We start from the raw sequence: 12,961 nt of genomic DNA on the forward strand, positions 1-12,961 counted from the left end.
CCCCCCCACGCAGCTACAGTGTGAACGGAGAGGCTGCCTGCCCCGCCCTGGGAAGGTCAGGAGCCTCCTAAGAAGCCGCGGCAGCCAGGGCTGGGCCAGGCCGGGGGCAGGACTCACCTTGCCGGTCTGCAGGGTGCGGGGGATGAGAGTGGTAGAGGGTCTGCTGGCTCTGCCGGATGGCCGCGGTCAGCGGGAGGTCCGCCTGCACCACCCACTCCTGGTTGCCGTTGAGCACCGTCTCGCCCGGCATGGCGAGGGAATGCCGCTTGGGGACGTCCTTGGTCAGCGTAGCTAAGGACTGCTTGGCCTGGAGAGAGAGCCGGGAGACACAGAGAAAATGGGATCGAGGGGATCTCCCGGCCTGTCGCTCGGCCAAGACCCACCGCGGTGAGAAAGCCATGGATCCGCCCTCGGTACCTGGGCAGCTGTGACTCTGAATGGCATGGCCCGTCAGAGTCTAACACCTTCACCGCAGGCCTCACTTTGGGGTTGCCCCTTGGTTCCTGCTAACACAAAGGGAGACCAAGGGGACGCGAGAGAGGGAGACCAAGGAGGCAGAAGAGAGGGGGTCCAAGGAGACACTTATCACCCATTCTTTCGAGTTCTCTAAGGACCAGCGGGGATTTGAATGAGATTGGAGGAAAATGGGTGCTTTGCCTGACCACCCTAACTCCTCCCAAATTCAGCCCACGAGCTCCCCTTTACAAGGTGCTGTGCAGTGCAGGCAGGGGACAGAGCAAACCCTCAACCTGGCTCCCAGGATCACAGGAGGAAGCCCAGGAACAAGTCTGGGGCTGCTTAGGGCAGGAGGGATAGTCCAACATCTCTCAGCCTTGGGTGATCTCCCTGCCACGCAGGTGGGGTTTTACTGAAGTGATCTCACATTACTTGGGGGAGAAAATGGGCACATAATGAGCCATGCGTTAATGCATATTCTTTTCACCACAGTCTCTTTCTCTTTCTCAACTGGTTCCCCAAGATCATGCCAGGGTCGAGCGGGGACACAGGCAGGGGCCCAAGGGTCTTGAACCGAGCTCTCCAGTGAACCTGACAACCCGGGACGTTGCTACAGATAACAGAGTCACCGTGAGTGCTGGCTTTGACCTTGATACGAACACGGGTAAAATTTAAAAATCTTGGGGCGCCTGGGTGGCGCAGTCGGTTAAGCGTCCGACTTCAGCCAGGTCACGATCTCGCGGTCCGTGAGTTCGAGCCCCGCGTCAGGCTCTGGGCTGATGGCTCGGAGCCTGGAGCCTGTTTCCGATTCTGTGTCTCCCTCTCTCTCTGCCCCTCCCCCGTTCATGCTCTGTCTCTCTCTGTCCCAAAAATAAATAAAAAACGTTGAAAAAAAAATTAAAAAAAAAAAAAAATCTTATCTGTCCTAGCTCCAGAATGTTCTATACCTTGCCCGAGGTCCCAGACGCTTCCTGGCAGAGCAGGAGCTCTTGGGAAACAGATTCCAAACAGAGAAATGGATCGTCGTTGGCCTAAAACCTGATATACCCTTATCCCGTTGACCAGCTATGTTTAAAATCACTGCCAGGGCGCCTGGGTGGCTCAGTTGGTTAAGTGTCCGGCTTCGGCTCAGGGCATAATCTTGCAGTTCACAAGTTCGAGCCCCGCATCAGGCTGTGTGCTGACAGCTCGGAGCCTGGAGCCTGCTTCGGATTCTGTGTCTCCCTCCCTCTCTGCCCCTCCTCTGCTTGCACTCTCTGTCTCTCTCAAAAATAAGCATTAAAAAAAAAAAGTTAAGAACGAAGTCACTGCCTTCTCTGAGCCTCGGCTTCCCCACCTGTAAAATGAAAACCCCAGAGCAAGGACACCCCAAGTCTACGAGATCACCCCCCTTCCACGGCAGAGGGAGGCTGAGTTGAAGGTGTCAGCCCCGTCCCCCAAGCCAGAAAGCTATAATGTGCTCAGCACGACAGCCCTGGGCTTCAGGCAGGGAGGGTAAGATTATTTGTGCTTGACAGAGGGGAAACTGGAAGCTGAGAGAAGTGACTTCTTCAAGAATGCACAGCAAGTACAATGTTCAAGTCGGGTCCCAAGCCTGGGAGCCTGGCCCTGAGCCCTGGGGTTTCCACGGCACCCACGCTCCTCAGCGGCAAGGAAAATAACCACACAAGGAATGCAGACTCCGGGTGCACGAAGCAGAGGATGGGGTGTGCCTGGTCACCATGAAATGCACAGCACCTCGCTCGGGGCAGGGCACATGCAGCGATCAGTAAAAGTCCGCAGCATAGACGGAAGCAGGCCCTGCCGTGTCCAGGCTGATGGCTCAGGGAATCCGCTGTGTTAACTTACCGCAAGAACAACAGACCGATCCTTCTGCTGAAGGAAGGGGCAAGCGGCGTGTATCTCCGAGCTGCCCCAGGCTTGCGGCCACCCAGCACCATGGAGACCCTCATTTCCTGGCCGCCAGGGCACTTCAGCTGGGAACACATCTCCTGTCCCTCTGGGTCATGTGCATCTGGCCTCCTGGCCCACCATCCCGGGCACCACTCCACGTGCTAAGCTGCCCTGCTCCCTGCTTCCTCCGGGCCCCATCCATCTCGGCTGCCTGGAAGGTGGACCCGGGGTGGAGACACGAGCCCCAGGTCAATCTGCCATCATGCTAATTAACCCCCAGCTCGGCCTTCTCGCAAACATTCACGGGCACGTAGGCGGGAAGCACGGGAGAACCCAAGGCAAGATGCCCTCTCTGTCCCCTCCTGGCTTTCTTCTCCCAGGTGGGGCTTCGTCTCCATCTAGGCCTGGGAGAGGCACTTCTAACTCAGCAGGCAGCTCGACATCGCTGCTACCTGACAACTGGGAGGTCCCCTGTGCTTGGTCCTGCAGGGTGGGGCGGTGGTACCCCTGAGTTCTGAAGCACAGGGACCTCTTACAAATGGCCCACTTGTGGCAGAGACAAGACCTACAAAAAGCAGCGCGTAAAGTCTAAGATACAGTCATGTGTGCACACGGGATCCGCTCCCCGCGGCAGTCTACACAGCACTTCTCGGGCTGACCGCTTCCGCTAAATGCAAGTTAATGCTGGGAGCTCCCCCTGAGCTCTGACTCCCTCTTCTCTCTGGGCCTTTACCCTCTCCTGAGCACTCTGCACCCGAAGTTTCAAGCTACTGGACATTGGCTCAAACACCCTGTTATGACACGAGTGAGAACTGGGTTCAAACTCCACTTCTACTGTTTAACTTGCTGTGTGACCTTCAGCAAGTTCCTCCACCTCCCTCAGCTTCGGGGTCCTCCCCAGTAAGACGGGGGGCAGAGGAAGATCACTGCCATGTAAGTAGCGCCCCCTGGAGTTGTGGGACGAGGGGCCTTTGGAGTCTGGGCTCGGAAACCCGACTGCCTGGGTTTGAGCCCGGCTGTGCCACTTCCTGGTGGGGGGTGGGGGGGGGGATCCTGGGCGAGGTCCCTCACCGCTCTGTGCCTTCATGCCCCACTCTGTCAGATGGGGATAACACAGTTGCGATGCAGAGCCCCGGCCTAAGATAAAAATACTCAATAAAGGTTAGTGACTTAAATCCTGAAACATCTTCCACCTCACAAGTAGGAGTCAGGCGTGAACTAAGTCCAATGAAGGCCCAGGACGCCAGCTGCACCACTGCCATGTTCCATAAGAAGCAGTGATCGAGGTTGGTGGGATCATTTATGCCCTAAGACGGGCCGATAAGATCCAGGGGGTGGCAGGACCCTGCCCGGGGCCTCCCTCTGGATCGGGGCTGATGAAGGCGCCTGACCGGCTGGGGGGTCTGCTGACCGGCAGCCAGGAGGTATTCCATGTTGGACAGTAAGCCCGGGCCCCCGAGGGATGCCGGGAGCACGGCTCGGCGGAACCCTTCGTTAGCTTTCCGAGGGATTCCTGCTTGTCCAGGGAACGTCTCTGCTGGCCAAAGGCTGCTGGGGGGGATCCTCCAAGAAAACACCAGCAGGTTGTGAGGTCTGGCCCGCTGCTCCCAGACGGCAATGGCCCAGGGCCAGGGGGTGGTGCCTGCGGCAGGCGGGTTTCTTGGGAGCGAGGGCAGAAACAGCGCCAACCCGGAGCACGGCCGCCAGAAAAGGAATGGAGACTCGGGCCATTCCCGGCATCCCCCTGCCGCCTGACCCCGCCTCTCCCCCACCCTCACTGCACCGCACCCGACTCTCGCCTGGGTCTGTGGCGCCTGCCATTTTCACAGATGAGGAAACTGAGGCCCAGGCAGGTTAAGAGTGACTCCTGAGGTCACACGGTGACTGGCCAGTGGAACGGAACCTGAAATGGGTCTAGGTGCCCAACACCAGTCAGTAAGTGACCCTCACTGAGCACCGGTGCACACCTGCCCTGGCTCACCGTCACCTCACAATCCCCCCCCTCCCCAGGCGGAAGGCCTCGTAGCCCTGACTTCACACGTGGGCAAACTGAGATTCAGAGAGGTTAAGTCCCTTGTCAGGGGTCACACAGCCCGAACATGGCGGGACCCAACGGGGACTCCGTTAGAACGGAACGGCTAAGAGAGATGCTAAGATTAGACCATCCCACGCCCGACGCTTGAGAAACGTCCAACTTTACAGAAGGCTGGCTCTCCACGGGGGCAAGACCCACCCCCACCTCCCCCAGGGAACCCTGGGAAATGTCCGGAGACTTCTGGTGGTCACAGGTGGGAGGTGCCCAAGGCATCTAGCAGGTGGAAGCCAGGGAAGCTGGTGGCCATCCTCCAGGGCACAGGAAGGCCTCACAACGAAGACGGACCGGCCCCAAATGTCAACAGTGCTGAGGGTGAGAAGCCCCGTTGACCGACTGTATAGTGAACATAAAAAAGCCTCCTGTTCTGGAAAGACAGCGCTGATAGGAAACTAGGTCAACACGAACCAAGGTCCTGGGGGGCAGGACTAGCCTGCCCTTGGGGGAAGCGTGTGCTCTCGGGCGCTGGCAGGCCCGTCTCCCTCCCCCTCCGTGTGACAGAGGCCAGCGAGGAGGGCCCGAGGGACATGCGAGGGTTGGTGGGGGAGGGGCCCCTTCAGGCCAGCAGCCGGATGTCCCTACAGAGGCCCCGCAAACGGAGCCGAAGCCTCCACGTCACGAAGCTCGGGGCCTCCCCGACTCCCAGCTCTGCCTCTCAACCCGCTGGGCAGCTCTGGGTGAGCCTCTCGCCCTCCGAGCCCGCTTCCACGTCCCTAAAGCGGGCACCACAAGAACGTGAGGGGTGACGGCCGATGGATACTGGTTTCCCTTTTGGGGTGGGGGGGGGTGCAAACTGTTCTAGAACCGAATTGTTTGGTGACGGTCGCACAGCTCTGTGAACGTTCTAAAATCCACCGAACTGTACATCTTGCAAGGCTGAGTTTCACGGGATGTGACATCTCAGTAAAACAACATATTAAAAAATACACGCATTCTCCCCACGGGGTGGTGCCACAAAGCCAATGCGGCCACAGAGGTGAAGCCACGCCACATGCGGGAATGTCTGGCTGGGCCGGAAGTCGTCATCGGGAAGACGTCCACCCGAAGGGCAGGCGGCCGAGGGGGAGCGTGGGTGCTGCCGTCAGCAAACAGCGAGGGGGCTTTGCTTCTTGGGAAGCCAAAGCCTTTGGCTCTTTCTTACTCAGGTCAAGCAGCTACGCAAGGTGTGTGGAGACCGGGGAGGGGACGGTGCCTAAGCTAGAACGGGGCCCGCTCGTTCTCACCGGGCACCAGGCCGCTTCCCACGGTTCTCGTGTCACGGCACGATGGGCGGGTGGGAATTGACCAGCTCAGCTCCCTTCTCCTCGGGGGCACCTCAGGGTCACTTGAGAAATTACTCATCACCAGCGGCCACAGCCAGGACCCCCAGGTGAGTGGTAACCGCCGTGACCCAAGATGGGCCATTTTCACACTTACAAAAAAACGGAGGTGAAATTCAAAGGACAAAGGGTTCGGGTTCCTGCTCCCCGGGGGGGCGGGGGGGGCCGCTGAGCAGACCCACTCCGTCTGGAACCCTGGCTTCCCCACCTCTGCGGCTGCCTTGGCTTCGGCCAGCCATTTCTTTCTTTTTTAAAAAATGTTTATTTTGAGGAGCGGGGAGGGGCCGAGAGAGGAGGAGGGAGCGAATCCCCAGCAGGCCCCGCGCTGTGTGCGCAGAGTCCGGCGTGGGGTTCAGTCCCACGGACCGTGAGATCGTGCCCTGAGCCGAAATCAAGAGTCTGACGCGTAACGGACCGAGCCACCCGGGCGTCCCATTCTGCGAGCCGTCTCTAAGCCTGGCCCTCCGGTGCATCCCCTGTGCCAAACCAGCCAGGCTGCTTCCCGTTGCCCGCACCCGAGGACGTAAGGCACGCGCACAGGGGTGGCGCCCTCCCTCCGGTCCCGGCCTGGGCAGCAGTGCAGTGGGGCGCACGCTGGCCAACATGAGCTTCTCTGGATGGTGCTCCGCGGAGGAGACCTCCAGTCTCCCGGGCACCCCGACAGAGCTGGGGCTCTCACGCTTCTCCGCAGAGCCCCCCGCTTTGCGGCCGAGCCCTAGGCAGACACGGGCCCCGCTGATGGTATAAGGAGCTGCAAACACTCCCCGTAACGATTCACACTTAGCAGAGGGGTGCGATGCCTGCCAGAGGGGGCGGCCAGAACCTGAGTTTTGGTGGCCGGAACGGAAGCAGGTTGACCAGTCTGGGCATGGGGAGAGCGGAAACAGAGGTGGTTGGGTTCCCACTCCTGGAAAGTCCCAGAAACACCCAGAATGCTTGAGGCCAGTGCTCTGAGGCAAGGAAGACACAGCTGTCCACCCACGGGGCACTGGGAAGACCCGGGAGGATGGGAACCTTGCTTCCCCCTGCACCCACTTCCTAGGTCTGAAGCGGGAAAGGCTTAGCACCGGGGACCTCAGGGCTGGGAAAAGCCCTCCCCAGAGGGGACCTGGCGGCTGCACCTTGTTCTGGCCTGGGCAGTTCTCACCACTAGGGGTCAGCATTGGACAGGAGACCCAGGAGGGGCCCAAGGGTCCTGACCTGCCACGGGTGCGGCCCACGATCCTGAAGGAAGTGATCGTAGAGAACCTTTGTGTCACCGTATCATCACTGTGTACGGGCACGTACTAAATGCTTCCCCTGCATTATTTAACTGAAACCTTCATAAAGGCCCCGTGGGGTATATGCCATTATCCCTACTTAGACTCGAAACAAGCCCCAAGAGGTGAAGGATCCTGCCCAAGGTCACACAGCTGGATTCAAGCCCAGAACCCATGGCCATCAGCACATGGTTGGTCAGTGTCAGAGCTCTGAGGGAGAACCCTGAGTTCTACGAGCTGCGTGGGCCTCCCCACCCCTCATGAGCACTTTGCATAGTCTCCTTCCAGCCACGATCACATTGAGACCCTGGTGGTTTCAAGGGCCCCTTACTTAAGTCATGGGATCCCTGGGCTTCCCCCAGCCACCTCCTGGGAGGGCAGGGTGAAGTAAAGACCGTCTCCCCCATTCTGATACAAGATAAAGGGCGCGGAAGCCCAAAGAAGTTCAGTGAGTGGCCCCAGGTCACGCAGGGGCAGGCAGAACAGGACTCCAGGGCTCTGGACCCCTCCCACCAGGCCCGGACATACCACCTGGGTGCTCTGTCCCCACATGCAGGCTGGTCACCTCCATGGAAAACACAGAGTTTGGAAGTACTTTGAAGGTTTGTTTTGGAATAGAAAAAGAATAACATTTTTTTCCTTGACAACCCCAGTAACACATTTTTCACTAGAGATGTAAACAGGAGGGGAAACAAAGGAACTAAAATCTCTTACAATCCTACTACCCAGAAAATAACCACTCTTAATTTTTTGGTGCATTTCCTCCCAAAGCAAATGTTTTCCTAAACAAATACGTGTATTTTAGAATATTCTTTATGTTTTTATTTTTGAGAGAGAGAGAGAGAGAAAAACAGAGTGTGAGTGGGGGAAAGGCAGAGAGAGGGAGACACAGAATCCCAAGCAGGCTCCAGGCTCTGAGCTGTCCGCACAGAGCCCGGACGCGGGGCTCGAACTCGCGGACTGTGAGATCATGACCTGAGCTCAATTTGGACGCTTAACTGACTGAGCCACCCAGGCGCCCCTAAATATGTGTATTTTAAATCAAGACGGGCTTGGTTTCTTTGCTGACAGTGGCCTGGGAGTGTGGTGGATTTCATCCCTGCAGGTGGAGGAGAGGCTGTGGTCCGGGCTCAGCGGTCAACCTGAGCAGACAGCAGACCCCGCGCCCAGCCGCACCCTCTCCTCCGCCCACCCTGTCCGCGTGCCCTGTCCCCCACGGCACGTCGTGGGTGCCCCGGCTGCGTGGGGCGGGGGGGGGGGGGTCTCACCATGGCCAGCTCAGCCTCCAGCTCCTTCATCCGGTTGTCCTTGAGGTCCAGCTGGGAGCGCAGCGCCGTGGCGTGGTCCGTGGCCTCCTTGGCTTGGCGCCGAAGCTCCCACTTCTCACGCTCCAGCAGGTCCTTCTCCTTAGCCAGGGCTTTGACGGCGTCCTCACTCTCCTGTGGGGACGGAGCGCCAGGGGAGTTACGGCGGGGCTGCGGGACCGCCTCTCGGCCCACAGACACCCAGAGGGGGGCCCTGACCCCTGGACCAGAGGAAGGGGAGGGGAGGCGCTCTGGCTGAGCCACAGATTAGCGGGGGGACTGGACACAGACAATCCGTTAGTAGATGCTCAGTGAACAGCGTTTCCACAAGACGTGAGCAAATGAGCGTGACGGGTTAAGTCGTCTGACCTCGTCAAGTCTCCGTTGCTCTGTCTTTAAGATGGGGGCAGGGGGTCGACACCACTTGTTTCAAGTTATAAAGATCAAATGACTTTACACGTGGGAAATACATGGTGTCTGACGGAACTCTGGGTCAGTAATGGGTGCGGGGCTTTGTTCCGTTGTTTGGTAACGTGTGTGTCCCAGGCACGGAGGGGCCCAGGGGACACCTGCAGCCCGGGTGCTCTGGCGGCCACGGGGTCCCGCAGCACCTCACGAGGTCACAGCCGATGACGGAGCAGGCCGAACCCCTCAGCTCGCTGCTGGGTCTGGATGCAGCACCATCCTCCGCCAGAGGTGCAGAGGGAAGGGCTGTGCAGGGGCAAAGCCAGCAGGCGGGGAACACAATCAGGGGGCCTGACCTCCCAGGGCAAGAGCTGGTGTCAGAAGGCCAGGTGCCCCTCCTGAGAAGAAGGGTCCCAGCACGGAGCCCCGCCCACCCACCCAGCAAGGTCTTCTGATTCACCAGACCAGGAGCCACGCTCAAGGTCCCTGTGTGGCCTGGGGCACATCCTGCCTTGTTTAACAGCCCTGTCGCAGAAGGCCCGACTTCCAGATGGCCAGAGCCAAGGAGGCCGAGGGCTGTCCCCTTCTCTGGGGCTGTCATGGAGCTGGAGCTATGTCCTGTGGTCTGGGGACAGAGAGAGTCCGGGTCAAATCCCGGCTCTGCAAGGACGAGCCGCGATGACTATCGGGCCTGGGCGGCCTGGGCGCCCTGGTCTCTACCGCGGAGATAATACCCCAGGTACTTTAGGGTGTTGTTCTGGGGACTGAATGAGACAATCCACGCGGAGAGCTCAGCACGGGGCGAGCGCACGGCAGACCCTGCTCGACCGTCCTCTCTGAGCGGCCCTCCCTGACCACTCACCCGAGAGTAGCCCTGGGCTCCCTCCAACCTGCTGCCTGATACTGGTCATTCAACCCATCCACATTCACGGATGCTGTCGGCAGGCATGAGCCAGACCAAAAAAAATCCCCGCATCCGCGGGGCTCACAGAGAAAAGCCATCGTGCATGCGCCGCGAGAGCAGGGACGTGCCACTTCGGTTTTCTGGCGTGTACCCGGGTCCCAGGACGGCAGCCCGGCCAGCAGCAGCGGGTGACAGATGCTGCCGAAGAAATGACTGCGTGCGTCCCGGCTGCTGGGACAGCTACAAAGGCCATCACCACGTGTCAGCCCTCGGCGTGGTGTGGGCAGCCCCCCCCCGCCGCTTCCTAGTGCAGTCTGGAGGAGGGGGTGGGGGGACGATCCCTCCCAGGACGGGTCGCCGGCACCTGCTTTAGGGTCAGGTGCCCGGGTAGGACTCTCAGCTCGGCCCCCTGCAGGCTGCAGAACACTGGCCGAGTTCTTCAACTTCCCCAAACCTGGGTCACCTCAGTTGTGAGGCAGTGGTGATACCGCCTCCTAGGGTGACGGGACGCCCAGCAGAAACTGGCAATGCAAGACACAGACGGCGTATCGCGCAGTCACAGGGGAAGCTGTAGTCTGACGTTCTGGAAGCAAGAGTCTCCGTGCAGGGAGGCATTCTACTGCTGGTCAGTCCTTTCTCTGTGGGGCTGGGTTCAGGTGGGGTCGGTGCAAACAGGTGACAGGCATGGCCCCCGGCACCCACCCGGACGGGGAGCTCCTCCCCTGCGGGCCGAGCTGTGTCCTGGGCATCTGCCCCCAGCACCCAGCCACAAGCCTCGATCATAGAAGCGTGTGGAAAATGAATAACTGGTTAAGGACTGTCCCTTCGAACTGGCTGGTGTAACGAGGGGCTGCTTACAAAACATTCTTGAATCAGGAAGGTCCACTAGGACCCCGGGATCATTTTTGTCTCCGCATCTCTTTGCAGTCACTGACTGCCCTGGTCGCGAGCAGACTGAGGGTTCCAGGCTGGGGGGGGGAAAGGCCTCCAGGTGCTTTCCGTCTTGGTGAGGACTCAGACACCCACTCCCATGATCACATTCCCTGGCAGCAGGAGGGCGGGGCTCAGTCGCAAGTGACACGGAATGTTCTGGACACACGTCAAGCATGGTGCCTCCGCGTTTTAGGCAATTATATTTAAACCTGACAACCCCCCCCCCCCCCCGTGAGGTGGGGAACTATGACCATCCCTGTCTCACAGATGAGCGAGCTGAGGCCAGAGAAGTAGAACAGCTCCCCCGCCACCTCCCCGAGAGTGTGGTGGAGATCTCGATCCTTGCCGGTAACTGAGGCAGGAAAGCAACTGAAAGGAAACCCGCCAGGGACGTTGGAACCACACGGGGATCAGGGTGGTCGGGCCTCAGATGGCAAGGCGGGAGTGGGGTCCCTCTGCTGGCATGTGAGGCTCACTGGACAGAAGGAGGAGGGGTGCAGTGAGAATGGTGCTTCAAGGGGACAAAGGCCTGTCTGGGGAGGTGAAGAGGGCGGGATGAAGGCGGCCCGTTGTGACAACGGCCTCACTACCCAAGACGGCCCTGTGTCTGGCCCGTGGCCCCCAGCCTGCCCGCCCGACTTGCCGCGAGAACCTCCTCGGCTGGATTTACGGAGAGTGCCAAATCGCCCTCCAAACTGCACCGTGTGACGGGGCACGAGCATCAGGCACAACTTTCTGGGAGGCTGCGTTTCTGCGAACTTTCTGGGCAGACTCCAAACCCCTCATTTCTCAGCAGCCTGTGCCTGTGCTGACCCCAGTAGCTCAGAGAACTGGGGTCCTGCCCCCTGCTCCAGGTGAGGCCTGCAGGGGTCCTCAGGAGGAGCTGGGTGGGCCGTGGCAGGCTAAGTGGCAGGACCAAGGAGGGCGGGGCACCTAAAGGTTCCGTTAATCCTGTTCACGGGGACACTTACTTTGTGCATAAAATGCAACTTTTTTTTTTTTTTTAACCAGTTGCAAGGTCTTGGAAGAGACAATAAAATCAGGACTTGTGGTTTTAGCTTCTCCAAACCAGCTCTAAACAGGTGGCTTTGGGTCAGTCCTTGGACCCTTCATAGCCTCAGTCCTCCCGTCTGTAAAATGGGGTTGTGCCCAACAACGATTAAAGACCCACCACAACGTTGCTCTTCCACTGACAGGCTAGAAGTACAACTTGGTCCACACGAGGAGGGTTAAGACACTAAGTTTTCTTTTAATTAGTGTTTTCCAAATTCCTTTTTCTGAATGAATCCGAAGGCTCTTGCCATTCCGTAAGAGTGACGCTCGGTGCTGAGCTGTGGCCATCTATGGCTGCCCGTGGCTGGCTTCGGATTATTCAGCAGCTTCAACCCTACCCCCCCATTGCTGGCTGGACTTGGGGGGGGGGTGCCCCCAGGTACCTGCGACTTAAAAAAAGTCACGGCACGGACCTGGCGGAAGGTGGATCTCTGTGGAGATTTTATTTTCAAGGAAAAGCGCGTCTCTAAAATGTAATGACCCACTGAAAGACGGGAGAGATGTTGGCTATTAAGCCCCAGGATGGTCACACTGCCGCTGAAATGCTCAGCACGGCACCCATGGCTCACGAGGGCAGCTGGGACCTCTTCTCTGCGGTCTGCCTTGGGTTGCTCTGTAAACAGTTAACAGCGGAAATAACTCGGGTCTGTCCAAACTCCTACGCACCCCGCAGAGCCCCACCCCTAGGTCACCTCCTCCGAGAAGCCTCACGAGCCTCTCTCCCTGCAGGCAGAATTTCTTGCTGTCGCCCAGGCTCTCTCTTCACACTTTTGTTGTGGTATCATTAGTAAGGCGCCTAGCGAGTATTTAGTGAGCACTTACTGGAAGCCAGATGCCGTGCTGGGTGCCCGGCATGGCGTCTCCATCACAGCTGCAGGAGGTCTGAGGCTGCGAAGGTTAGGTGAGATGCCCAAGGGCACGCCCACAGGGGGCTGGGATCTGAATTCGGGCCACCCAGAATCCACAGTCCTCACTGACACTGGCTGGGCTGTCCTGTCTGGGCTTGTCTGCCCGGGGGGGGGGGGGCACGGAGGCCCCCCAACTAGGGGCTGTGCCCATTTCTTCTCCGTGCCCAGGCCCGGGCCAGACATATTGCAGGCCTCCTCAGGCGACCACAGGTGACACGGGCAGTGAGTGTGTGTGTTCGGGGATTAGAGAAGCCAGACCCCTTGCTGGGCAGAGAAGGCAGCCTGCAGGCAGTGGTAGGTGAGGGTGCTGGTGTCTACAGGGGGAGGGGAGGAAGCTGGTATCTGGGAGGGGGGAGGGGAGGAAGCTGGTGTCTGGGAGGGGGGAGGGGAGGAAGCTGGTATCTGGGAGGGGGGAGAGAAGGAAGCTGGTGTCTG

The 12,961-nt window shown here is 59.2% G+C and overlaps 1 protein-coding gene across 2 annotated transcripts in view; it reads right to left on the reverse strand.

Annotated features, from left to right (window-relative positions):
- LOC125913085 (kazrin) overlaps positions 1-12,961 on the reverse strand; it is a 75,798-nt gene that overhangs the window by 9,062 nt on the left and 53,775 nt on the right. For both annotated transcript variants that reach the window (XM_049618041.1, XM_049618042.1), the window contains exons 3-4: positions 8,288-8,458; positions 118-307 (exon numbers count right to left, since the gene is read on the reverse strand). In XM_049618041.1, coding sequence (XP_049473998.1) covers positions 118-307; positions 8,288-8,458 — 361 coding nt within the window. The remainder of the gene's footprint in view (positions 1-117; positions 308-8,287; positions 8,459-12,961) is intronic.

This window comes from Panthera uncia (genome assembly GCF_023721935.1).
Source record: "Panthera uncia isolate 11264 chromosome C1 unlocalized genomic scaffold, Puncia_PCG_1.0 HiC_scaffold_4, whole genome shotgun sequence".
In the NCBI taxonomy this organism is placed as follows: domain Eukaryota; kingdom Metazoa; phylum Chordata; class Mammalia; order Carnivora; family Felidae; genus Panthera; species Panthera uncia.